A 27,939-nucleotide genomic window follows, 5' to 3' on the forward strand; every position below is an offset into this window, starting at 1 on the left:
TATGAATGATTAAGCATCCATTTACAACTTTCACAAAACATTTATATTATTTGAGTGTTTTCTGTCGCTTGTATATGGACTCTATCCATAGATCTTCTCTAGATTGTTATGAAACGGGGTCCACTTTGTCAAAAATAATAAAGTCACGAACATCAGACCTGGCGAATGGATGATTAAAGCTTTTTATTTAGCATGGTGTTATGATTGAATAGTTCTTTCAACAGCTATTTATAAGTTAGTGATATAACGTTGAAGCAGAAGGAATTTCGTCTTTTATTCTGATAATTGTCTTTAAGATGTATGTATGTATATATATATATAATATAATACCCCTCTTTACTTGGAGATACTGCTGCTTCTTCCCAAGAGACCTGGAGCCAGCTGCTGCTGTTGTACCAGTTGTTGTTGTGCTGGTGGATTCCCATGCTAAAACATATGGATGTTTCCGGGATCGTGTTCATTAGGGTACGCAACAGAAAACATTTGGAACAGAAAAGGAGCGTTTCTTATTGAACAAGTCCACGTAGTCCCTCCATTTCAGACTGTTTTCTTCTGTTTGGTGCCCAGTGAACACGACCAGGGGTGTCTGAAATGACGCTATGGTGCACTTTTGGCTTGTTCCCAAAATACTGCACTATGTAGGGAACCGGGTTCCATTTCAGCTCAGCCCCATGTTCCACTGATTAAGAGATGATCCCTCTCCATCACGAGCACACATGTTCAGGAGAAACATCATTCCATATCACTTGAAATGTATCCTCTCTCGCACACAATCACACACATATTCAACATGGAGGCCGGAGCAGTTTCAGAGTACGCACACAATCGACATTCCATGTGGACAGATTTTGTACCCTCCATGTACCCTAAAACGTATCTGCTTCAGGGCAATGGACAAGAGTACGCCACTTTGAACTGCCGGGCCGAACTAAATCACAAACAAAACAAAAACGGTAGTGTGGGGGAGCAGAGAGGATGCCGGGCCAGTTAAACTCAGTTCTCCCCCCGGGGATGATGATTGGCAGTCAGGGAGTGAAGAGTGGGGGGGGGGCTTTAGGTTATTGAAGTCAATTGGCAACTTGGCATGACTGTCATAATTGACGTAATGGGTGAGTTACCACTCACAGGTAGCCCTCCTTGCGGAACTGTTCTTGCAAGATATCCCGGTACTCGTCGAAGCCCCCCTCCACTCGCCGCACGTTCCCGTGCTCACAGACCCACAGCTCTCTGCACACGAGCCGGATCAGACGCTCGTCGTGAGAGACAAGGACCACTCCACCCTGAGGAGAGGATAGAGTTGTTAAGGGTATGGACGCACATTAAAACTGTGCTCAAGAGCTATAATTTCCATTGATTGTTAGCTAGAGGCCAAAGTGAGCTTATAAAGAAAAGCCATCCATGATTTACTCTACTGATAAAGGACATTTTCTCTTCTAGTTTAACAAGCTTACTTTGAATTTGGATAGGTTTTCTCCAGATTTACTCTACTGATAAAGGACATTTTCTCTTCTAGATTAACAAGCTTACTTTGAATTTGGATAGGTTTTCTCCAGATTTACTCTACTGACAAAGGACATTTTCTCTTCTAGATTAACAAGCTTACTTTGAATTTGGATAGGTTTTCTCCAGATTTACTCTACTGATAAAGGACATTTTCTCTTCTAGTTTAACAAGCTTACTTTGAATTTGGATAGGTTTTCTCCAGATTTACTCTACTGATAAAGGACATGTTCTCTTCTAGTTTAACAAGCTTACTTTGAATTTGGATAGGTTTTCTCCAGATTTACTCTACTGATAAAGGACATTTTCTCTTCTAGTTTAACAAGCTTACTTTGAATTTGGATAGGTTTTCTCCAGATTTACTCTACTGATAAAGGACATTTTCTCTTCTAGTTTAACAAGCTTACTTTGAATTTGGATAGGTTTTCTCCAGATTTACTCTACTGATAAAGGACATTTTCTCTTCTAGTTTAACAAGCTTACTTTGAATTTGGATAGGTTTTCTCCAGATTTACTCTACTGATAAAGGACATTTTCTCTTCTAGTTTAACAAGCTTACTTTGAATTTGGATAGGTTTTCTCCAGATTTACTCTACTGATAAAGGACATTTTCTCTTCTAGTTTAACAAGCTTACTTTGAATTTGGATAGGTTTTCTCCAGATTTACTCTACTGATAAAGGACATTTTCTCTTCTAGTTTAACAAGCTTACTTTGAATTTGGATAGGTTTTCTCCAGATTTACTCTACTGATAAAGGACATTTTCTCTTCTAGTTTAATAAGCTTACTTTGAATTTGGATAGGTTTTCTCCAGATTTACTCTACTGATAAAGGACATTTTCTCTTCTAGTTTAACAAGCTTACTTTGAATTTGGATAGGTTTTCTCCAGATTTACTCTACTGATAAAGGACATTTTCTCTTCTAGTTTAACAAGCTTACTTTGAATTTGGATAGGTTTTCTCCAGATTTACTCTACTGATAAAGGACATTTTCTCTTCTAGTTTAACAAGCTTACTTTGAATTTGGATAGGTTTTCTCCAGATTTACTCTACTGATAAAGGACATTTTCTCTTCTAGATTAACAAGCTTACTTTGAATTTGTTGAGCGCTTTCGCTAGAGCCTCGATCGTTTCCATGTCCAGGTGATTGGTTGGCTCGTCAAGGATATAGAAGTTGGGGCTGAGAGTGAAAGAGAAAAAGTGAGTAAGAGATACAACTGTAGCTACAAGCAGCAATGAAACGGGGAGCTGTTGCTGGCTTATGAGCAGGCTGAAAGAGATGAACGCATTGAAGCATTATACATGTACTATATGCAAGTGTTCACAAAATATAATCGTACATCATTTATAGCGCCATGCAGTGGCTGTTTGATGTAGCAATTATTCCCTTGCAGATTTGTAGGGACGAACAAACACTGTAGTCGCCAAATCTCTAGACTTAGTGTGAAGATTTGTAAAATCATTTTAGCATTAGCATAAATGCTAGCCGTTTGAGGTTCACAACTGAATTGCATGCTGCTTCCATTTTTAAAATATATATCAACACCTGTTTTTAAATACACCTTCCGACTTGTGTCGGTCAAGACCCTTAATCAGTTATAAGGTGATAGAGCGAAGATAAGATTTTTTACAATGTAGGCCATTTTCTCTTCCATCTTCACGTACCACTTTTCTCAAACTTAGAGACTGATATGATGAGCATACATTCTGAGTTGAGACAAGTATACTGGTTCATGTGAAGATTTTAAGATTTGATTAAAAAAATCCAATATGGCGGACCTCATGGGTCCTTGAGGAAAATGTGTTCCTTGTGACGAGAAACACTGATTTTGTGGTTGTACGTCAAACGGGGCAGTGGGGCGGAGACTTAACTTAATACAGCGCCACCTATAGGCCAATTTGTGCAGTTGTTGGTGTTCGAGTAGTGATGTTGATATACTTTGATGTTGCCAAACTATACATCTTGTTACCAACCGGGCATTGAGCTATTCCGACCATTTTATTAGGGGTGCTTTGATGCCGGCAATCCTAATAATAACACATTTCGAGACTGATTAAAACCATCTTGACACTTCTCAAAATGAATAGCTTTCTCTCATGTTCTCTCTCCAGTTCTGTTCCTAGTGTTATCACTTCTCTAAATGAATAGTGTTCTCGTGTCCTCTCTCTCCAGTTCTGTTCCTAGTGTTATCAAGGCAGTTTGACAGATGTACAATATTATTTCTTATTTACAAGGTAAGTTGGTTGATGACAAATTCTCATTTTTACAGCAACAACCTGGGGATGAGTTACAGGGGAGAGGAGAGGTTGAACAGGCCAATTGTAGGCTGGGGATGATGATTAGGTGGCTGTGGTGGTAAGAGGGGCCATCAGGGAATTTAGCCCGGACACTGGGGTTAACATGCCTACTCTTGCAACAACTACCATGGGTTGTTGAGTGACCAGAGTCGGTTTAACATCTGAAGGATAGAGAAATGTAATCCAGCGGGCTAAGCTGGTCACAATGCCATTATTAAACGTCATGGTCTGGAGGCTATACACTGCTCGTACAAGGACGTTTTTCCAACTTAACGAAAACCAGTTTACTACTACAATATGACAATCCTGTGTACAATTTTGCGGCCATGGAGTGTAATAAAAGGCATTACCAAGGCATTGTCATCTGAGCAAAGGCAACCCGGCTCTTCTGCCCTCCTGACAAACTGGCCACAGGCCGAGTTGCCAGCTCCCCTGTTATTCCATAGCCACCCAGCTGGTGTCTGTACTCCTCCTCGTTACGACCTGGGAGGGACAAAAAGGGTTACAGATGACAAAGACTGCAGGCTATAGATGGGTTGGTTGTTAAGCAACATGGGCCAAAACAAAGGGTTGGCTTAGACGGTTGCCAGAATGTAAATTATAATTAGTCCCTAACGTTTATTGAAAACCTAAATAGCACTTGTCTCAAATACATCTTTACAGTTCTTGGTTAGCTAGCTAGCGAATCTTAGCCACATCAGCATCAGTTAAAACACCTCAAAACAAGACATGGTATCAAGAACAAGATAAAACTAGCTGAAACAATTCACCAACGATTCCTCACATGGCAGCTTTCTTGTCATTGTTGCCACCTGGTCATCCAGAATCACAACACACTGCCTTTTGCCCCATTGAAGCGAGCGCATTGTTTTCGTGACGTTGTCATCTAACCCGCCATAGGGATTCGTAACAACCACCTGGGTCGTGTTCATTAGTGCACGCAACGGGTATTGGGCCAAGTCCAGGTAGTGCTGTTCCAATCAGTTTCCTTTGCATTTGGTGCCTAATGAACACAGCCCAGGCTTTGATAATGATCAGTATTGATATGTTTTGGTGGTGGTGGTCACCTGGGAATTTGTTGAGTAGCAGCTCAATTGAACACACGTTGAGGTCCAGTTGATCCACGTGGTGCTGACTGAAATAACCGATCTTCAGGTTCCTGAGCGAGAAAGGGAAATAAAGCTGTCGTTTACTTCCCTGCACGCACACCCACCGAGACACACACTAGCAGCAGAGGAACATGGCTGACGTCAAGCATGGAACCCCACCGATGGGCGTGTCTGATGCCGTTGACAGGCGTTAACTCTCCCATCAGTAGCTTGAGCATGGTGGATTTACCCGCCCCGTTCTCACCCACCTGAGAGAGAGAGAGAGAGAGAGAGAGACTGTAGATACTACTTTAGCAGTTGGAAGGTTGCACAGAGCGTTGTCTGTGGAAGTGTTTCACAGGTTTAAAGTACAATATTAATGGAGGCACAATATATCAGTGACGATGTGGGGGCGAAGATATGTTCTTACTAGCCTTATGAACATAGGAAGTGCAACAACGGTTCTATCTGTGCTAGGACATTTAAAAGGGCCATAAAATGAAAAGATATCTGAATCAGTTGAACTCGCAAAGAAAATATTGGCATCGGCCCAGAATGATCACATCGGTGCATCCCTAACTATTAGCAGTGCGTGTGATTTAGAACTAGTCCTCAGGATTGAGAGCAGTGTGATTAATACGTACGATGCAGATGCGAGACTCCAGGTCTGCAGACACAGACAGCTGTGTGAAGAGGCGCTGGTCAGTGTTATAGTAGAACTCCACCTCATCCAACTGGAGCACCGGGGGAGACAGCTTCTCAAAGTTATCAGGGAACCTGTGGACAGACGGACGTACGCACGTTAGCGCTCAGATTAATATGAGAATTGAAACCTGACTTCATTCGGGACAGGAGGAGCGGTCTCTTACTTTAAGGTGACTTCGGTTTCCTTCTCCAGAGGTTTGAGTTCAGGCCTGCAGGAGACAAGAGAAGAGCAGGGGGGGAATGGACGACGGATGACAATAGATATTCTTTACACTGACCATTCATTCCCCTGTGCACCTGTTCTGTTTGCACAGGCAAACAAACACGCAGAGGTCATCATGCATGTGCAAGACGGAAGATATCCTTTACAATGAATTGGACTTTCAGGCTGTAATTCCCAGGGAGCCCTACATGAGAGAAAGCAGGGTGGGGTGCGTGTAACATTTTGAAATAGATGGTTACTCACAGTTTTTCTAAGAGCTTCAGTTTGCTCTGCACCTGTGCCGCTCTGTTGGCGTTGTATCTGAACCGGTCGATAAACACCTGGCACACAGAGGGAGGGGATCAATCCACGATTATAATGTATAGTAATAAGATACGATAATATATCATCTAGTATCTAGCAGGATGTTGATACGTTTGGCATTTCAAGATCATTTAAAATAAACATACTAATCAGCAAAGACAAATGCATAGAGAGTGCATTGTTATTACACTTGCCATAGGCTTTTTAGTTTGTATGTGCATACCTCAATGTGAGAGAAAATGTGTGTGTGCAAGGACAGTGTGTGTGTGTGTGTGTGTGTGTAGGCCAGTGTGTGGGCTCCGAACCTGGATGTGCTCTCTGTACTGAAACTGGGCCTCGTACTCCCTCTGCTGGTTCTTCAGGCGGTCCTCTTTGGTCTTGACAAAGTTCTCGTAGTCGCCGCGGTAACTCTCCAGCCGCTGCGAGTGCAGGTGGATGATGTCAGTCACCACGGCGTTGAGGAAGTTCCGGTCGTGGGACACCACCAGGATGGTGGTCTGCCAGGTCTGTGGGAGGCGGAGGAGTTAAACGGGCCATATGGAAGTTGAACATGTTGCTCTTGATTTAGTTATGTCACAATTATCTCTCCTTCCACCCAAAGTGTGCATCCATTCACTTCCATTCAGTGATTTGGATGGAAATAATTGGTAGAAGAAATATGGTGGTAACTCCAGCTAGCCCATGCCTCCATTAATCCAATATCTTTTGACTTGTAGAAGTGCTAAATGAGTGCACACTTCAGGAGAAGGGAAATATTATTGGGACACAATCTTAAAGTCACATTTTGGCTTGAGTGTTGTTCGCAATTTCCTAACTTGTGATACAACACAATCCATTTGAGGCTAACCATGTATGCTTGGCTCATGAGCGTGAGCAGGTGTGTCTCTTGCCAATGTAGAGGACCCCTTTTGTCTCAAGGACACCCAGAGGCAAAATTTGAATTACCCAGCATGTTCTGGAAATTAAAACAATTTAACGTATGCTCCTATTTTCTACCCTGCTCCCTGAAATGTACACTCATTCACGCCCCTTGACCTGGACTCGGGTAAGGAATATGGTAGAAAGTCCCTATTGTCCACGCTTTCACCAATCGGGGACTGAATTTGATTCGGTAAGCAGGAGTAACCTACCTGCAGGTAATTCTCAAGCCAAAGAATGGCTCGGACATCCAACATGTTAGTGGGCTCTGAGAAACAAACAGACAGACCAACAGTCAGTCAGAGGGCTCTGAGAAACAAACAGACAGACCAACAGTCAGTCAGAGGGCTCTGAGAAACAAACAGACAGACCAACAGTCAGTCAGAGGGCTCTGAGAAACAAACAGACAGACCAACAGTCAGTCAGAGGGCTCTGAGAAACAAACAGACAGACCAACAGTCAGTCAGAGGGCTCTGAGAAACAAAGACAGACCAACAGTCAGTCAGAGGGCTCTGAGAAACAAACATACAGACCAACAGTCAGTCGGAGGGCTCTGAGAAACAAACAGACAGACCAACAGTCAGTCAGAGGGCTCTGAGAAACAAACAGACAGACCAAAAGTCAGTCAGAGGGCTCTGAGAAACAAAGACAGACCAACAGTCAGTCAGAGGGCTCTGAGAAACAAACAGACAGACCTACAGTCAGACAGAGGGCTCTGAGAAACAAAGACAGACCAACAGTCAGTCAGAGGGCTCTGAGAAACAAACAGACAGACCAACAGTCAGTCAGAGGGCTCTGAGAAACAAAGACAGACCAACAGTCAGTCAGAGGGCTCTGAGAAACAAACATACAGACCAACAGTCAGTCGGAGGGCTCTGAGAAACAAACAGACAGACCAACAGTCAGTCAGAGGGCTCTGAGAAACAAACAGACAGACCAAAAGTCAGTCAGAGGGCTCTGAGAAACAAAGACAGACCAACAGTCAGTCAGAGGGCTCTGAGAAACAAACAGACAGACCTACAGTCAGACAGAGGGCTCTGAGAAACAAAGACAGACCAACAGTCAGTCAGAGGGCTCTGAGAAACAAACAGACAGACCAACAGTCAGTCAGAGGGCTCTGAGAAACAAACAGACAGACCAACAGTCAGTCAGAGGGCTCTGAGAAACAAACAGACAGACCAACAGTCAGTCAGAGGGCCTTTGCGCTGACTGCTGGTCACCATTGAACTGATCAAACAAAAATACTTCATGTGGTTTAATCACTCACCATCAAGTAACAAAAGATCAGGCCTAAAAAGAGACAATACAAATATACACATTACTTAGAGACTTGAAGCTAGCTTTAGAATATTTAGCAGAGCCACATGTATGTCTTGATAATCTGTCTATGGAATTGATGATCTATAATACATTGATATTCAGGAAAAAGCTCATTGGAGATTTATAAATGTACAGAAATATTCTAATATAATCTCTGTCCTTGTATTTTAATTGGGAAGACTGTCCTCAGGATAAAAGTGACAAGCAGAGACTCACTTGGCGAAGAGAGCTCTAGCCAGAGCTAATCTCATTCGCCACCCTCCAGAAAACTCCCTGTGAAGAGAACACAGAGAGAGATCAGTTAATCGTACACACACACACACACACACACACACACACACACAAACTTACTTGGTTGTCAGCGTTTGCATTTTGGGAGAAAAACCTAAACCACATAGGATGATTGAAGCACTGTATAAAAGAGAGGAGAAGAAGGGGGGGGACAGAAACAGAAAACAATTATCAAACCAGAACATGCATCTTTTGTACAGTATACACACAGATATGACATTATGTACATATCCAAATACACTGCTAATGTAAGGTACACACAGATATGACATTATGTACATATCCAAATACACTGCTAATGTAAGGAACACACAGATATGACATTATGTACATATCTAAATACACTGCTAATGTAAGGTACACACAGATATGACATTATGTACATATCTAAATACACTGCTAATGACATGTACATATCTAAATACACTGCTAATGACATGTACATATCTAAATACACTGCTAATGTAAGGAACACACAGATATGATATTATGTACATACCTACAGTGCCTTGCGAAAGTATTCGGCCCCCTTGAACTTTGCGACCTTTTGCCACATTTCAGGCTTCAAACATAAAGATATAAAACTGTATTTTTTTTGTGAAGAATCAACAAGTGGGACGACATTTATTGGATATTTCAAACTTTTTTAACAAATCAAAAACTGAAAAATTGGGCGTGCAAAATTATTCAGCCCCTTTACTTTCAGTGCAGCAAACTCTCTCCAGAAGTTCAGTGAGGATCTCTGAATGATCCAATGTTGACCTAAATGACTAATGATGATAAATACAATCCACCTGTGTGTAATCAAGTCTCTGTATAAATGCACCTGCACTGTGATAGACTCAGAGGTCCGTTAAAAGCGCAGAGAGTATCATGAAGAACAAGGAACACACCAGGCAGGTCCGAGATACTGTTGTGAAGAAGTTTAAAGCCGGATTTGGATACAAAAAGATTTCCAAAGCTTTAAACATCCCAAGGAGCACTGTGCAAGCGATAATATTGAAATGGAAGGAGTATCAGACCACTGCAAATCTACCAAGACCTGGCCGTCCCTCTAAACTTTCAGCTCATACAAGGAGATGACTGATCAGAGATGCAGCCAAGAGGCCCATGATCACTCTGGATGAACTGCAGAGATCTACAGCTGAGGTGGGAGACTCTGTCCATAGGACAACAATCAGTCGTATATTGCACAAATCTGGCCTTTATGGAAGAGTGGCAAGAAGAAAGCCATTTCTTAAAGATATCCATAAAAAGTGTTGTTTAAAGTTTGCCACAAGCCACCTGGGAGACACACCAAACATGTGGAAGAAGGTGCTCTGGTCAGATGAAACCAAAATTGAACTTTTTGGCAACAATGCAAAACGTTATGTTTGGCGTAAAAGCAACACAGCTCATCACCGTGAACACACCATCCCCACTGTCAAACATGGTGGTGGCAGCATCATGGTTTGGGCCTGCTTTTCTTCAGCAGGGACAGGGAAGATGGTTAAAATTGATGGGAAGATGGATGGAGCCAAATACAGGACCATTCTGGAAGAAAACCTGATGGAGTCTGCAAAAGACCTGAGACTGGGACGGAGATTTGTCTTCCAACAAGACAATGATCCAAAACATAAAGCAAAATCTACAATGGAATGGTTCAAAAATAAACATATCCAGGTGTTAGAATGGCCAAGTAAAAGTCCAGACCTGAATCCAATCGAGAATCTGTGGAAAGAACTGAAAACTGCTGTTCACAAATGCTCTCCATCCAACCTCACTGAGCTCGAGCTGTTTTGCAAAGAGGAATGGGAAAAAAATGTCAGTCTCTCGATGTGCAAAACTGATAGAGACATACCCCAAGCGACTTACAGCTGTAATCACAGCAAAAGGTGGCGCTACAAAGTATTTACTTAAGGGGGCTGAATAATTTTGCATGCCCAATTTTTCAGTTTTTGATTTGTTAAAAAAGTTTGAAATATCCAATAAATGTCGTTCCACTTCATGATTGTGTCCCACTTGTTGTTGATTCTTCACAAAAAAATACAGTTTTATATCTTTATGTTTGAAGCCTGAAATGTGGCAAAAGGTCACAAAGTTCAAGGGGGCCGAATACTTTCACAAGGCACTGTAAATACACTGCTAATGTAAGGTACACACAGATATGACATGTACATACCTAAATACACTGCTAATGTAAGGAACACACAGATATGACATTATGTACATATCTAAATACACTGCTAATGACATGTACATATCTAAATACACTCCTAATGTAAGGAACACAGATATGACATTATGTACATATCTAAATAGACTGCTAATGTAAGGAACACACAGATATGACATTATGTACATACCTAAATACACTGCTAATGTAAGGTACACACAGATATGACATTATGTTCATATGTAAATACAATGCTAATGTAAGGAACACACAGATATGACATTATGTACAGACATGTTTAGTGTGGCTCTTTACCGGGCAGGTGCCTTATCTGCTTCAATCTCCTCCAGTTTAGCATAGATCTCCGACAGTCGAACAGTCTCCATTCCTTCAGCACTGACATGGAATAGAATAAACTGCAGGTTTAGTGACTGTTGCAGTTTCAAACCCAAAAGTGTAAAAATCCTGCAAAAACATTTAAATCTGCCAAGGCTGCCAGTATTGACTCCTTCCACTGTAAGGAGTAAGTAAGACTGACGTACGTTCCGTTGGCTATGCGCGCATTCAGCAGGCGTTCCTCCGTCAGGAGCCCCTCCCGGACCGTGTCGCTCTCAAGCACGCTCTGCAGCGCCCCTGTGTCGTCGCCAGCGACCTCCTGCTCCACGTGCAGGATCGTGATGTGGGCAGGGACGCGCAGGCTGCGGCTCGCCAGCATCTTCAGTAGCGTGGTCTTCCCAAGGCCGTTGCGGCCAATCAGGCCGTAGCGGCGACCTGTCGACAGCGACAGCTCCGCCCCCTGCAGCAAGGACCTGGAAAATCAGAGACAATTTGCTTGCATATTGCTTTACGGTTCAGACTTAAATGCCTCTGTCGCTCTCCTACTCTCTTTCTCGCGGTCTGATATTAAATAAGAAATAACAATAAAAGGGTAATTACACAGGAATAACCTATGATTTACTCATTTAGTTGCCATTCATTTAAACAAGCACTCCTTCGCACCATTTGATATCAGGTAGTTGTGTTGAAATTCTTTAAAGTAATTTGCAGAAAGTAACTATCATAACCACATCAACTCATTTGAAATAGCAGGTAAATACTGGTGGAAACGGTGTCTAGCTAACACAGCATTGAATGATGCTGATTAGAATGAACCACCTGCTCCAGTGCTGGATATAGTAGGAGAATGTATGGCTTCATCCCAAATGGAACTGTATTCCCTATATAGCGCGGTACTTTGGACCAGATCCCTATTGGCCCTGGTCAGAAGTACTGCGCTTAATAGAGACATGGTGCCATTTGGGACGCAGCGTAAGAGTGAACCCCTCACCGCTCGCCAAACGACACGTCAAAGTTCTCGATGCGGATGTCGTAGGTGCGATTCTTCCCGGACAAGTCGACGCGACTGTCCTTTTTGCTACTTGCCTGGCTGGCTGATGCCTCCTCCAGTACCCTGAGACAAACAGCGGTAGGCAGAGCGGACGAGGACAGAGTGAGACAGACACAGAGGGAGAAATAGACAGAGGGAACCAGAAGGAGACAAATTAGATATAACCAGAGAGAATGAGTACAGGAAGAAAGCCAGTGGAAGAGACAGAGGAATGACAGACAGGCAGAGGTGAAACATCAGTCCAAATCATATCACTCTGACCCTGTAACTGAACTTCATCATACATCGGTGAATAGAAATCTGTATTTTTGCTGTCACAATACCAAACCAATGATCAGTGGTGTAAAGTACTGAAGAAAACATACTTTTAAGTACTACTTAAGTTATTTTTTGGGTGGTATTTTGTACTTTTGTACTACCAGTAAAAGGTTTGGACACCTACTCATTGCAGGGTTTTTCTTTATTTGTACTATTTTCTAAATTGTAGAATAACATCAAAACTATGAAATAACACATAAGGAATCATGTTGTAACAAAAAAAAATGTTAAAGAAATCAAAATATATTTTATATTTGAAATTCTTCAAAGTAACCACCCTTTGCCTTGATGACAGCTTTGCACACTCTTGGCATTCTCTCAACCAGCTTCATGAGGTAGTCACCTGGAATCTATTTCAATTAACAGGTGTGCCTTGTTAAAAGTTAATTTGTGGAATTTCTTTCCTTCTTAATGCGTTTGAGCCAATCAGTTGTGTTGTGACAAGGTAGGGGTGGTATACAGAAGGTGGCCCTATTTGGTAAAAGACCATGTCCATATTATGGCAAGAACAGCTCAAATAAGCAAAGAGACACGACAGTCCATCAATAAGACAAGAAGGTCAGTCAATACGGAACATTTCAAGAACTTCGAACATTTCTTCAAGTACTGTCGCAAAAACCATCAAGCACTATGATGAAACTGTCTCTCATGAGGACCACCACAGGAAAGGAAGAGTTACCTCTGCTGTAGAGGATAAGTTCATTAGTTATCAGCCTCACAAATTTCAGCCCAAATAAATGCTTCACAGAGTTCAAGTAGCATTTTACGGGGTGGTTTTCAATTTTACTTGATTCATTTTCAATTAACGTATCTTTACTTTTACTCAAGTATGACAATTGGGTACTTTTTCCACCACTGCCAACGATAAACTGTTTGCATGGTCTTCGGGTGTAGATGAAAAGCATATGAAACTCACAGTGGACTAGTTGTTTTTTGCGAATCCCGTTCATTCCGCCTCCCTTGTTTTTGCTTCAGCTTGGCTTCGGCCTTCTCCAGCTTCCTCGCGTCCACCGTCTGAGGTGGTGTGTGGAAGAAAAAGTGGATGAAGTTGACAGGAGAAAAACATAGGTCCATGTCAGGCCTGTAGTTTAGACAAAGAACATAATACACAAGAAGATACGATGCAACAAAAAATATTTTACTGTATTCTGGCCCCTCTTCATCATCCAGATCCCTTGGACATCGTTAGTGACAGATACTGAGACAAGAAAGACAGAAGGAGTGGAATGAGACAAAAAAATAAGTCAGGGTGGATATTAAAAAGACATGGGAGAGGTGGTAGGAAGGGTAGAGAAAATAGGAAGTACGAGCAGTAGAGGACAGGAAAGAGAAGGAGTTGAATGAGACGAAACAATAAGTCAGGGAGGATATTAAAAAGACATGGGAGAGGTGGTAGGAAGGGTAGAGAAAATAGGAAGTACGAGCAGTAGAGGACAGGAAAGACAGAAGGAGTGGAATGAGACAAAACAATAAGTCAGGGAGAATATTAAAAAGACATGGGAGAGGTGGTAGGAAGGGTAGAGAAAATAGGAAGAAAGGCTAAAAACAGTAGATAGAAAATTACAGGCTACCAGAATGAATATCGAACGTATACATCGCTACATATACACATCTGTATACTGGACCGTAAAGCTGACAACAAAGAGCAAGACCTAAGTCCCATGCAGACTTACCACACTCTGCAGATATCTGAGACAACTGCACCGGAGTGTCGAGCAGCACTTGCTTTGAAGCGGCATGGCCGTTACTCCTGATGGGGAAGACATGAGTATATTTTTGATGAATCAGCAAGCAAATTACATCAATTATTAGCCTTTGGTGTGTGGCAGTTAGTTAATGTTTGTGTTGGACGCTGGTTGTGAAAGAGGTGGGTGTTAAGGTTTTGTGTGTTTGTTGCACTTACAGTTTAAGAGTGTTGAACATCTGCTGACAGATGTCCCGGATGTCATCCTCGTTTTTACAGTCAGCCGATGACCCCTGCAGCAGCCCACCAATCGCATCATACACCTCCTCTCCATCCTCAAACTCCGCCCCTCCACAGTCCAACACCCCTATCACACAGGATAGAAATATAGCTTAGAAATGTCAATTTCCAGTTCTACAGAAACCATAGAAAATTCATAAAGATATTCAATTCATGTTTTTTTTTTGTGGGGGGTATCCCTTGAAGTATCAATATATACAAACATTATTTGATGAAAAAATGTATTTTGGGACTGAGCGCGATAAGCCCACACAAACAGATTCACTACATGGAACAACTAAAATCTAAACAAAGCTTGTTCTGAAGTGTCTATCCTATATCTGAGAGATAGAAGATCAGGAAACACTATATTTGTTATTTTAACAAGTATTTGTCACTAAACAGTCTCCTTAAATACAGTACTTCCATAAAAAGTTTTCAGCTGGTTCCACGGGACCTCCAGACGAGTCTTGTGAGGCCTGTTGGAGTCCTAGAGTAAAACACAGTTTCACTTTTGCACAGATGGGTCATATTAGTGTGTTGCCCAAACTGTTTGGACGTTTCAGACAGAAGTTCCCAGATTGGCTGTACCGACTTTAGACGCGTCCCAAGATGCTTGAGTTGTGAGTGTCATATTTTGTGATTAAACCTAATTTCGGGACATCTCATGGACTGACAGACACCTCTCTTGCGCTGTCATCTTTCACTGCAGATGCGACATAGGCAGATGCGGTGGATTGAGACGCATCCATTGCAAAAACAGATACACTACATGACCAAAAGTATGTGGGCACCTGCTAATCGAACATCTCATTCCAAAATCATGGGCATTAATACAGAGTTAGTCCGCCCCCTTGCTGCTATAACAGCCTTTACTTTTCTGGGAAGGCTTTCCACTAGATGTTGGGAACATTGCTGTGAGGACTTGCTTCCATTCAGATACAAGAGCATCAGTGAGGTCGGGAACTGATGTTGGGCAATTAGGCGTTCCAATTCATCCCAAAGGTGTTCAATGAGGTGGAACTATGAACAGCTCCAGACCATTATTCCCCCTCCACCAAACTTTACAGTTGGCACTCTTCATTGGGGCAGGTAGCAATGTCCTGGCATTCGCCAAAACAAGATTCATCCGTTGGTCTGCCACATTTTGAAGCATGATTCATCACACCAGAGAACGCGTTTCCTCCGACACATTGGTGTGGTTGGATTACGGTTAAACGAGCAGTGTGTCAAGAAGCAGTGCGGCGGGATCTCTCTCTCGAAAATGTTTTGGTACCTACTGGAGAGCTTTGTCTACACCCATTGAGCATCGTTCACACCCTCCTAAGCTTTAGCCCCACCCATTTCTTTAAGGATTCACATGTGAGTCTATGTACTAAACAACCTAAGATTTAAAGACTAAAGGCTGGCTTATACTACAGGTGTGTTCGAACATTTAAATCTGGAGTGCCAGAATGTGCTCAGGGCGTTCGTAAACTCAGAGTGGTCAGATTGTCAGTTTGTAAATTCAGTGTTTTGCTCTGAGCTTTCAGCGCGCACACTGTACACTCTGGCCAAGGAGTAGGGTTGATCCGGGCGTTCTGACCTAACAACAGCAGGCAAGCACCCAAGCTAACTGGCTATCTTATGCTAGCTACTTCCAGACACAAATGACCGCTCACTGACCATTTTACTCTCACTAGCAGAGCTGGTTAGGCTGTTTTTATGTTATCCAGAGCGTTGGTGACCAACTGTGCTGCTGGCAAAAATGTAATTACGCTTTTTTTCCAAAGTTTACTGACACCTGCCATGTTCAACGGGTTTTGAGCGTTCGTAAATTCATAAATTATTCTGCTCTCTGGCACACTCAAATGAGTGTTTGTGAAAACAGAGTAGAATTTACCAGCTACCTCTATCGACAATTGTCACAATGACATCATAGACATTCTATTGAAATAGTTACTTGCATTGTGTAGCTATTTGTTTAGAGATGTTGCTAGCTAAACAATAAACCATAATCCCAGCTCATAACGTTACTACCCTACTTGAATCTGCAGGTAGCTAACCAACCAGGTTCAATGTTAGCTAGTTAACATTAGGCTATTTAACTGGCAATGCAAATCGCTCTGAGATACTAATGATATTACTACACAGATCAAACATGTAACATTAACTAGCTAGCCAGCTAACGTTAGCTAGCTGGCAGTACACTTCAACTTAAAATGAAAACGACTTTGACAACATTAGAAAGGTGTAATATCTGAAAATGTAGCTAGCTAGACTCTTTTATCCGTATACATGGATGGACGCTTTCTCCCTCTCCGTCATGGATGTCATGGTCGCCCTTAGTTTTAAGATGTAATCCGGAGAGGTGTTTTATACATCAGCCTTCTGTTCTCTTTCCGACTCCATCTGCATATTTGCAATCAAACGCCTAAATTTTCTCCATCTCCTTAGCTATCATACTCTAATCCCACTGATTTCAAAACTCGGTCCTCCAGAAAGTGGAGAGTAACTCTTTTGCAGTTCAACTACCTGATATCTTTCATAAAAGCCACGTTAGAAAGGATTATCTACACATACTGACAGCTCATATTATAGACAGAAGCATGCTACATGGCAGACCAATCCGAACTCATCTCTCGGCATGTCCATCACACTCATTAACTCAGACAATCATGGCTAGCGGGAACATTAAAGTCTTTTTCCTTGGCTAAACCAACTAGGCTAGTAATTCAACAACTGTATTCATATTTACAGATGGCATATAAGTTTGTTATTAAGGCAAATGAAAGTTCACATGTTCCAGAAGGCATCTCTGCCAAAAACCACCTTATGATCAACACCAACAAAAAGTTTACGTTCAAATGCCTCTCCTGTAAAGTAGTAACACAAAACATACGCCGAGTTTCCTGAAACGAGTCACAATTGGATATCACGAAAAAGGGGTAAAAAGAACCTGCTACATTTTCTCTTACCCTCATGACAAAATGTGTAGAATACCATTATAAAACTGCAAATGTCTCTTTCTGCACCAGGCAAAATGTGTTGAAATACAGTAAGTTAATTGATGTCCAAAAATTTAAAAATACCCACCCCCCCAGCATTTTTTTTTTTTGGGGGGGGGCCCTGAAGGTCGGTGCCCAGGGGCCCAAAATGTGGTAGGGCAGCCCTGCCCTTATTACCCCAATGGTACGTTTTGACCAGAACCAGCACATCCTCTTGACAAAATTGGCCGCGTTGTAGGCATGAACCTATTCAAGTAAGTAAATAAATAGATTTTTCAAAATGTATGTATTATTAGCTAGCTACAGCACGCCACTCTGTGCAGGCTAATAAGCTGCTAGCTAGCCAACTCCACATACTACAGCTAGCTAAATTCATATTGACATTAGCTTGATGTAAGATAATTAATTAAAAACTCATGCTCCAAATGCATTTGTAGATAACAGCAATGGAAGAGGTTGAAAGGATTTGCTTCTCCAGCCATCAGTACTAGTTAGATAGGGCGGGTTGTGGGAGGACATTATGAAAAGATTCTCCAGTTCAAGTCCCTAGAAAGGAAAACCATTGTCTGTCCCCTCATATATAAAGCTGCGAAAGCCTGTCTGCAGATGAAGAAGGCCCAGTGAATGTCCCAAGAGACTGCACATCAGGGTTTCTGATGGCTTTTGCAAAAAAAAAAAAAAAAAGCCATATACTATTTTTTCGGGAGACTACCTGCACGACACCCACCACTTTACAATTTGAGCTGGAGGCAGTATACATTTTGAAAACATACATAACCCTTGTGTAGTGTTCATGTTTTTGTTATTCACCCAATGTTTGTGGTTCTGATGGACCCACAACATTATTGGGTTTTTAAAACAATACAAACATAACAAGTGACGCAAAAATACTTAAGAATTATAGTTGAAGTCGGAAGTTCACATACACCTTAACCAAATACATTTAAACTCAGTTTTTCCACAATTTCTGACATTTAATCATAGTAAAAAAATTCTCTGTCTTAGGTCAGTTAGCATCACCACTTTATTTTAAGAATGTGAAATGTTAGAATAATAGTAGAGAAGGATTTATTTCAGCTTTTATTTATTTCATCACATTCCCAGTGGGTCAAGAAGTTTACATACACTCAATTAGTATTTGGTAGCATTGCCTTTAAATTGTTTAACTTGGGTCAAACATTTCAGGGAGCCTTCCACAAGCTTCCCACAATAAGTTGGGTGAATTTTGGCCCATTCCTCCTGACAGAACTGGTGTAACTGATTCAGGTTTGTAGGCCTCCTTGCTTTTTCAATTTTCTATAGGAGTGAGGTCAGGGCTTTGTGATGGCCACTCCAATACCTTGACTTTGTTGTCCTTAAGCCATTTTGCCACAACTTTGGAAGTATGCTTGGGGGTCATTGTCCATTTGGAAGACCCATTTGCAACCAAGCTTTAACTTCCTGACTGATGTCTTGAGATGTTGCTTCAATATATCCACATCATTTTCCTACCACCTCATGATGACATTTATTTTGTGAAGTGCACCAGACCCTCCTGCAGCAAAGCACCCCCACAACATGATGCTGCCACCCCCATGCTTCACGGTTGGGATGGTGTTCTTCTTCTTGCAAGCCTCCCCCTTTTCCTACAAACATAACAGTCATTATCTCCAATCAGTTCGATTTTTGTTTCATCAGATCAGAGGACATTTCTCCAAAAATGTACGATCTTTGTCCCCATGTGCAGTTGAAAACCGTAGTCTGGCTTTTTTAATGGTGGTTTTGGAGCAGTGGCTTCTTCCTTGCTGAGCGGCCTTTCAGGTTATGTCAATATAGGACTCGTTTTATTGTGGATATAGATACTTTTGTGCCTGTTTCCTCCGGCATCTTCACATGGTTCTTTGCTGCTGTTCTGGGATTGATTTGCACTTTTCGCACCAAAGCACGTTAATCTCTAGGAGACAGAATGCATCTCCTTCCTGAGTGGTATGAAGGCTGCGTGGTCGCATGGTGTTTATACTTGCGTACTATTGTTTGTACAGATGAAAGTGGTGCCTTCAGGCATTTGGAAATTGCTCCCAAGGATGAACCAGACTGAAGGTCTACAATGTTTTTTCTGAAGTCTAGGCTGATTTCTTTTGAATTTCCCATGTGAAGCAAAGAGGCACTGAGTTTGAAGGTAGGCCTTGAAATATATCCACAGGTACACCTCCAATTGACTCAAATGATGTCAATTAGCCTATCAGAAGCTTCTAAAGCCATGACATTATTCTGGAATTTCCCAAGTTGTTTAAAGGCACAGTCAACTTAGTGTATGTAAACTTCTGACCCACTGAAATTGTGATACAGTGAATTATAAGTGAAATAATCTGTCTGTAAACAATTGTTAGAAAAATTACGTGTCATGCACAAAGTAGATGTCCTAACAGACTTGCCAAAACTATAGTTTGTTAACAAGAAATTTGTGCAGTGTTTGAAAAACTAGTTTCAATGACTCCAACCTAAGTGTAATGTAAACTTACAACTTCAACTGTAGATGTTGACTTATATAAATTACAAGCAATATAGACAGCATACATGGTTAATATTTGCCATTTTCCTCTGCTAGATCACATTCATCAATAAAAGCGTAATTTGTTTTTTGATTTAAAAAAGTACCAAGACATGGGTGGAAAAAAATCATGTTAATCTTGAAGAAATATAAACGAAACAAGGTTATCACTATTGATGTTTATTGCTTTGAACTGAACAAATTGGAAGGACTAATTTTACACCCAGTATTTTATGGAAATGATAAATGAGTCCCATTGAACACAAATTAAGTTCAGTCTTCACACTTCATGAGGGACAGAGTTTTACTGTGTGTTGCAAATGTATTTCTTGCACTTGATGCATGTGTTCTGTGTCTTCCTGTTCTTGGGTCCACACACACGGCAGCGCTTCTTCGTTGCTACCGGCTGCAATCTAGAATGATGAAAACAATTCATTCAGGAATTTTACTAACGTCTCACACACACACATTACCGTTCAAAAGTTTAGGGTCACTTAGAGATTTCCTTGTTTTTGAAAGAATCCCATTTTTTGTCCATTAAAACGACATCAACTCTTCACTGTTGACATTGAGACTGTCTTCAGTCTAAAGGCAAGTTTTATTGCTTCTTTAATCAGAACAACAGTTTTCAGCTATGCTAACATAAATACAAGAGGGTTTTCTAATGATCAATTAGCCTTTTAAAATGATAAACTTGGAATAGCTAACACAACGTGCCATTGGAACACAGGGGTGATGGATGCTGATAATGGGCCTCAATGCCTATGTAGATATTCCATTAAAAAAATAGTTTCCAGCTACAATGGTCATTTACAACATTAACAATGTCTACACTGCACTTCTGATCAATTTGATGTTATTTTAATGGACAAAAATGTGCTTTTCTTTAAAAAACAAGAACATTTTTAAGTGACCCCAAACTTTTAAACGGTAGTGTACACACATACACAGTTACAGCAGGCCAAGGTAGGAGAGTCAGCCACACACACAAATTCAACATTGCACTTACTTCCAGTATTGGAGTTGTTGGTTCTGTGGGTCTGGCGGGTGGTGCAACAGCATCCTCCTCACGATGGCTGCAGAAGCCGGGGTGCTTGGGATGTGTTGCCGCCTCTGGACTTGAGGTCTTACCAATGCCTTGCCCAGCTCCTCGAGAAAGAGCCGTCTCCTTTGAAGCTTCCCACTGTTCCAATCTGGGTTCAACACCGTCCAGATGACAAATGCGTTGTATGTTGAGATGTCCAAGATGTGGAAGAATATCACAAGTGGCCGGCGTAGGGTTATTCTTTTGCAGCTGGAGCCAGTCACCAGCTTGTCTAAATTGTCCACCCCTCCTTTTGTGGCATTATGATTTCTGTTTTTTGATGTTCCTGGCCACATATTCTCCCATCCCTATGCAGCATACTCAAGAGTATCACATTTTTGCCTTTGTTTGGCACGTAGGACACTCGGGACACGTGGGCTGTGAATACAAACTTAGAGGAATAGGCCTGAGGTGGGAGCTTGGGCTTGTTTTTTTGTACTGTTCCTACCACCATCAGCTTCCTTGTGGAGCTCCTGTCCCAGCTTGTGCTTAGTAAAAAAAGTATTGCATTTGATGTAGCCACGGAGTCCTTGTGTCACATCCAGGACATCCCGCATCCCTTGGTTCTTCTTAGGGGCTCCATCTGGCTTCTCCATATACACTTGAAAGTTCCACGCATATGATGAAGCAGCATCACAGGCAGCCCAGATCTTGATTCCATATTTCACGTTTTGACGGTATGTACTAGAGGTCGACCGATTAATCGGAATGGCCGATCAATTAGGGCCAATTTCAAGTTTTCATAACAATCGGAAATCTGTATTTTTGGACACCGGTTTGGCCAATTTTTCCCCCCATCTTTATTTAAATAGGCAAGTCAGTTAAGAACACATTCTTATTTTCAATGATGGCCTAGGAACGGTGGGTTAACTGCCTCGTTCAGGGGCAGAAAGACAGAAAGACCTTGTGAGCTCGGGGGATCCAATCTTGCAACATACAGGTAACTAGTCCAACGCTATAACCAACTGCCTTTCGTTGCACTCCACAAGGAGACTGCCTGTTACGCGAATGCAGTAAGCCAATGTAAGTGGCTGTTGTCGTTGTGTTCCTGGTTCGAGCCCAGGCAGGAGTGAGGAGAGGGACAGAAGCTATACTGTTACACTGGAAATACTAAAGTGCCTATAAGAACATCCAATAATCAAAAGGTTAATGAAATACAAATGGTATAGAGGGAAATAGTCCTTAAATTCATATAATAACTACAACCTAAAACTTCTTACCCGGGAATATTGAAGACTCATGTTAAAAGGAACCACCAGCTTTCATATGTTCTCATGTTCTGTGCAAGGAACTTAAACATTAGCTTTCTTACATGGCACATATTGCACTTTACTTTCTTCTCCAACACTTTGTTTTTACATGATTTTAACCAAATTGAACTTGTTTCATTATTTATTTGAGGCTAAATTGATATTTTTGATGTATTATTTAAGTTAAAATAAATATTCAGTATTGTTGTAATTGTTGTTATTACAAATAAATTAAAATCAGCCGATTAATTGGTATCAGCTTTTTTTGGTCCTCCAATAATTGGTATCGGTGTTGAAAAATCATGAATCGGTCGACCTCCAGTATGTACTGCCTGAAGGGGGACAGGCCCCTAAATGGCCTAAGCTGTTCATCAACAGTAACGTTGTGCACAGGGTTGTAAAACAGGGGAAGGCGGTCCACCCACGTCTCACATTGACCTGATTGCAGCTAGCTTGTCTATCTGCCGCAGAGCTAGTCTGGTGTCTTGCTTATCGAAGCGGATAATCCTGGAAATAAATGTGGAAGTTTTCACAGAGACATTGTTACACTGAAAAGTTCTCTGCATTCCACAAGGATTCTGTGGATCTGAAAACAACAGCAATGATAAGAACCCCAAAGTATGCATGCAACCGAGTTTGGTCCATCTCCCTCCAAAAACACGCCTTCCCTCCAAATGAATGCCGTCCAGAATGATTTTCTGGATGGTGTCTGGGATAAACAGTTCAAAGGAAGACTATGTCCTGCAGATGAGTAACCGCACTCCAAGTTGGCCCTGGTTGCGTCCTTATCACATTGGCAGCCATGCTCATTCCTTTTGAAAGACGTTTTTCCATCCATATTTATCCAGCTCATCAGCAGCCTGCAGGAGGTTGCTGACATGCTGGTCCTAGGGCTGGCTGAGGGTCAATCTCATCCTCTTCTTACAACTCACTGAGACATTATCCTTATATTCTGAAAATTATTCATCTTCCAAAGTGGAAGACACTCTTTCCACACTAGCTTCTCTCTCTGCAAAAATTATTTATAAGGCCCTCTGAGCAGAGATAATTCTTGCCATACGATTGATATGAGCCAGACATGCAAAGCTATTTATTTGTTGGGTCCCTCCCCCAATTTGCACCTAGCTGGGGTAGTGAGAAACATTATTTCGATACATTGTAAAAAATTCAGTTATTGCAATAACATTGTGCAGGTTCCCACAAGACATTGTGTTGTTTCACACACTACAAAGGATAAAGAGAAAAGCGGGAGACAGACAGGTTCTTGGTGCGGTCTCCCTGTCTATGTTGAAACAGCAGGCCCAAATGAGGAAGAAGACAGAGTGAAGGCACACAGCAAACCTTTTTGTTAATTTTGACCTGTTTTCACCTACACACACTTTTATTACCCCCAAGGTTCCTCGGGTCTTACCTTGCTTGAAAATAGAAACAGAGGCAATTATTTTATAGACTTCATAGGATGTGCATGAGTTTCCAGTTTGGGAATGCATACAATTTATCCTACCATTTCTACCTATCTGCGTGCCAGTTATGATTTTCATATGCATATTTTCGTGGAACAGTTTTTCAAATGTCTTTGTTTCTCAAAATCATTATCACATGGTTAATCATAAAAATCTTAATTAAAATTATGTAAAAATCAAAGTAAAAATTCAACTAACTGCAGGAGCACCAGCCTCTGCCATATGGACACTGTTAAACCGTGATCATTGGATGCTAAATATCTTAAATGAGCGCATGGAACTCGGAGACGGACAATGCAGCCATTGGCCTATAACGTCCCTTTTCAACTAAGTTAAAATACATAAAGCCGACAAATAAAAAAGGTCAAAAATAAAAGGATGAAAATTACATTTCTTTCAATCATATTCATCTCTCTACAGCCCGTCTGCCCTGACCTATTGCTAGTAAAGTGCAACATTGTATCAAATCAATCAACTGGATCAGGCCTGAAGCTCTATCAACTAGCCTATTCCGCCCCCAGAGTTTTCTGTGCAAGGGAAAGGTGATTTAGAATGTTTTCACTGGATATATGGGATAATCAGCAATGTTCACGCTAAACTGCGCACCTCCTACGGGACTGCTGTGCAATAAAAATGCCAGGCCACGCAGACTCAAGACTGAACTTCACTGAGTTCGCCCCATTAATTTGCACTATGTGTATAATTCTATTGGTGGGGTAGCCCGTGAGCAGCCTTTCCATCACCCGAGAGTGAATGCACTTTTCAGATCAGTTCAGAGCACAGAGTTGCATGTGCACATTTGTTGACATTCTTTGCTAGTTACCGAGTTATTAGTCCAGTAAGTAATAAGTATAGGTCAGCAATCAAATCAAATTGTATTTGACCCATGCGTAAATAGCCCACCCAACTACCTCATCCCCATATTGTTATTTATTTTTTTGCTCCTTTGCACCCTGGTATCTCTACTTGCACATTCATCTTCTGCACATCTATCACTCCAGTATTTATTTGCTAAATTGTAATTATTTCACCACTATGGCCTATTTATTGCCTTACCTCCCTAATCTTACTACATTTGCACACACTGTATATAGATTTTTGTATTGTGTTATTGACTGTACGTTTGTTTATCCCAGGTGTAACTTTGTTCTTAGTGTCGCACTGCTTTGCTTTATCTTGTCCAGGTCGCAGTTGTAAATGAGAACTTGTTCTCAACTGGCCTACCTGTTTAAATAAATAAAATCTAAATAAAATTGTCCCGAGCACAAGGTGCACCTGTGTAATGATCATGTTGTTTAATCAGCTTCTTGATTTGCCACGTGTCAAATGGATAGATTATATTGGCAAAGGAGAAATGCTCATTTACAGGGACGTAAACAAATTTGTGCACAACATTTTAGAGAAATAAGCTTTTTGTGCATATGGAAGGTTCCTGGGATCTTTATTTCAGCTAATTAAACATGGGGCCAACACTTTGCCTGTTGCGTTCATATTTCTGTTCAGTATATGAGAATCATAATGTTAACTTCAGATGCCCTCATACACTACGTAGCATTATACATGGGAAATTAATGCTTTGTGTATCATTTACAATGTGTGTGTTACTTGTGATTTCTATCCGTTGGTGGGCAAATTTAATTGTCAATACAGTCATAAATGGTGGCTTTGATCACAATTTTGAGGTTTAGGTTGATCAATGTTCATAGCTAGCTAGCAGCATTGTTTTTAGTGTTCAGTGATTAGTGTTTTGAGGTCAAGTTGGTTTCGGTTCAATAATTTTTTTTAATATGGGTTGAATGCTGTGACATAGAATAAAACAACTAATACAAAAGTCACATTATGGTAGTGACTGCCCATTACTGCTTATCAACCATAATTTATTCACATGACTTTAATAAAATATTTCAGTTGTGTATATTATATTAGTTTTATTTGATGACTATTACTTCATTCCAAGTCATCATCCCACCTCAGAGCTACTACCTATGTTGTCTGGAAAAAAAATATTTGAATAGTTCTTCAAAGTAAATAAAGCCTTTTATGACTGCTGAATACCAACTATCAATCACTTTGAGCAGGTATTTTCAGGTTGAGATACCTTGTGAAGTAACAGCTGCTCTCTATATCCCCTCACAATCACACATTATTTTGTCTCTTCAATAGCAGGCCTAAAAGAAACACTGACCAGACAAATAGATGCTCAATGGGATTATGGTTGTAGTAAATGATGCACTTAAACTATGTAGAATATTGGCCTGTTGGAAACTTCAACTCCCTACTACGGTGCACAGTTTGGCTGGATCTGATTTCTCAAGAGAAACCGTGCAATTTGCACATTGAAATCACAGAAAAAAACATTTACGAAATGGAATTCAAATAATTGAACCAACATTGGTCAATTAGTTATTTAAAAAAAACTAAAAATAACCAGAATTTAGGGTAATCACTTAAGCACTAATTGTTGTGCAAATCTCTCTTCACTCACAATCCTCCTCCATGCCACTTACCTTCTGATTTTGTCTCTGTATTCTATCTATCAAAGTGACATAACATAGAATTGAAAAACCAGACACTGCGATGATTGGCCGTCTTCCATCTTTTTTAGTTTTGCTTGCCCAGAACAAATAACAGGCGGGAAACGGTTTCATGAACTGAAGATTTTCAAGCAAACAGTCACTGCTCACCTGATTGGTTAACCGCAGCAGTGGCAGCGTGCAATTTGCATAAAGTAGAGCAGAGCTTAAGGCCTTCATCACACCGACAGTGATATTTTTATTTAACTTTTGTTTATTATCTACTTCACTTGCTTATGTGGACATATGTTTCCCATGCCAATAAAGCCCTTGAATTGATAGCGCAAAATGGTCACGTAGCATCATCTAGATGTATGTACGACAAAAGTTAAACATTCACCTTCTGCGACCATTTATGTCAAGCGGTTTATATGAACGCTTCAAGGCAAACTCAGCGATCCCTGTCGGTGTGATCGAGGCGTAACTTTTTTATAGCGCTTGGCTTGTAAGGGTTCTCGCCGCACACCTTCCCACAATCCCCAGCACCGCGTGCCCCCAAAATGAATACGGGAGGAACTTCGTCTGACGAATTCGGAAGTAGTGGAAACTCTATGTAAGCCGGATTCATACCAAAAACCCAAACATAGATACGATTACGCGTTCCCTTCCTTGAGTCCACCCCAATCTTTGTTCGTGTTTAGGTTGATGTTTTGTGACTTTGGGTCTTTAAAGCGCTATATAACTAATTCTCATGTACTACTACATGCCGGTAAAACCACATAGAAGCAGCTAATTGGCTAGTAATTCAAGGCAATAAATTAGCTAGTCTAGCTCACCCGGTTATAGTTAGTTGTTCAACCGGGCCGATAAGATAACTAATGGCATGTTACTTGTTAGCTACAAGCTAACGTTAGCTAGTCTCCCCTAACTTGGCTTGACTGAGCGTCAACGCTGTGGGACGGCTATGCTAGCTAACGTTACTTCACGTGGAGAAGAAGCCGTCCGCCACTCATCTAGCCGCCGGCATTTTAAAGTGTACGAGATCCACACACCCTCTCCATTCATTTACAGTCTCTTACCCGTGATATATTCGAACACTTCAGTGTCAATTTCGGGAAACTCGCTCTTCAGAATATCCACGTATGTCGCCATGATACACCGGCTCATCCACAAGAACAGCGCATGTGCCCACAATATGCGACAAGGTATGTTCTCAAACTATGCATTATGGGTATTGTAGTATTTTCTATGTTATATTTTGCTTAAATTTTTATCTCTCTTGTGTATTCACATTACATTCCCCCAAATAAGAGTTGTTGTTTTGGGCTGTTATTGCATCCCACGATTAAATCGGGGAAGGGACTGTGGGATCATTATTTGTTTTAAATTATGTATTATGCCAGGGAGATATGTATACTGTAGTTAAGAAGTATGTTGTGTAGTAAGCTGTTAGTATCCCATGTGCCTCACCTTAATCATTTGGTCCCTTTCCCCCTCATAACTTAGCCTACTGTTCTAAATTGGTGTTGCCTGTAGCCTGTTTTAGAGAAATGTCATCATCAAATATTGTAAGAGCTTTCATTGTCTGCTTATATACCCCTTTATTTAATATGATTCTGACTTAGTGTACAGGGAGAATACTGT

The 27,939-nt window shown here is 41.2% G+C and overlaps 1 protein-coding gene across 1 annotated transcript; it reads right to left on the reverse strand.

The window, feature by feature from the left end:
* Nucleotides 1–166: 166 nt before the first annotated feature.
* LOC135514623 (ATP-binding cassette sub-family F member 3-like) lies at nucleotides 167–27,479 on the reverse strand. The gene is given in 22 exon segments (XM_064938056.1): nucleotides 167–1,280; nucleotides 2,592–2,679; nucleotides 4,148–4,280; nucleotides 4,865–4,956; nucleotides 5,066–5,154; nucleotides 5,530–5,662; nucleotides 5,755–5,799; nucleotides 6,057–6,133; nucleotides 6,422–6,622; nucleotides 7,247–7,302; nucleotides 8,302–8,324; nucleotides 8,571–8,627; nucleotides 8,706–8,765; nucleotides 11,116–11,196; nucleotides 11,343–11,609; nucleotides 12,128–12,250; nucleotides 13,422–13,519; nucleotides 13,648–13,703; nucleotides 14,179–14,255; nucleotides 14,409–14,556; nucleotides 27,375–27,464; nucleotides 27,467–27,479. Coding segments are annotated over 22 exon segments (2,166 nt in total). The 3' UTR covers nucleotides 167–1,121.
* Between the last annotated feature and the right edge of the window lie 460 nt (nucleotides 27,480–27,939).

This window comes from Oncorhynchus masou, chromosome 26 (genome assembly GCF_036934945.1).
Source record: "Oncorhynchus masou masou isolate Uvic2021 chromosome 26, UVic_Omas_1.1, whole genome shotgun sequence".
In the NCBI taxonomy this organism is placed as follows: domain Eukaryota; kingdom Metazoa; phylum Chordata; class Actinopteri; order Salmoniformes; family Salmonidae; genus Oncorhynchus; species Oncorhynchus masou.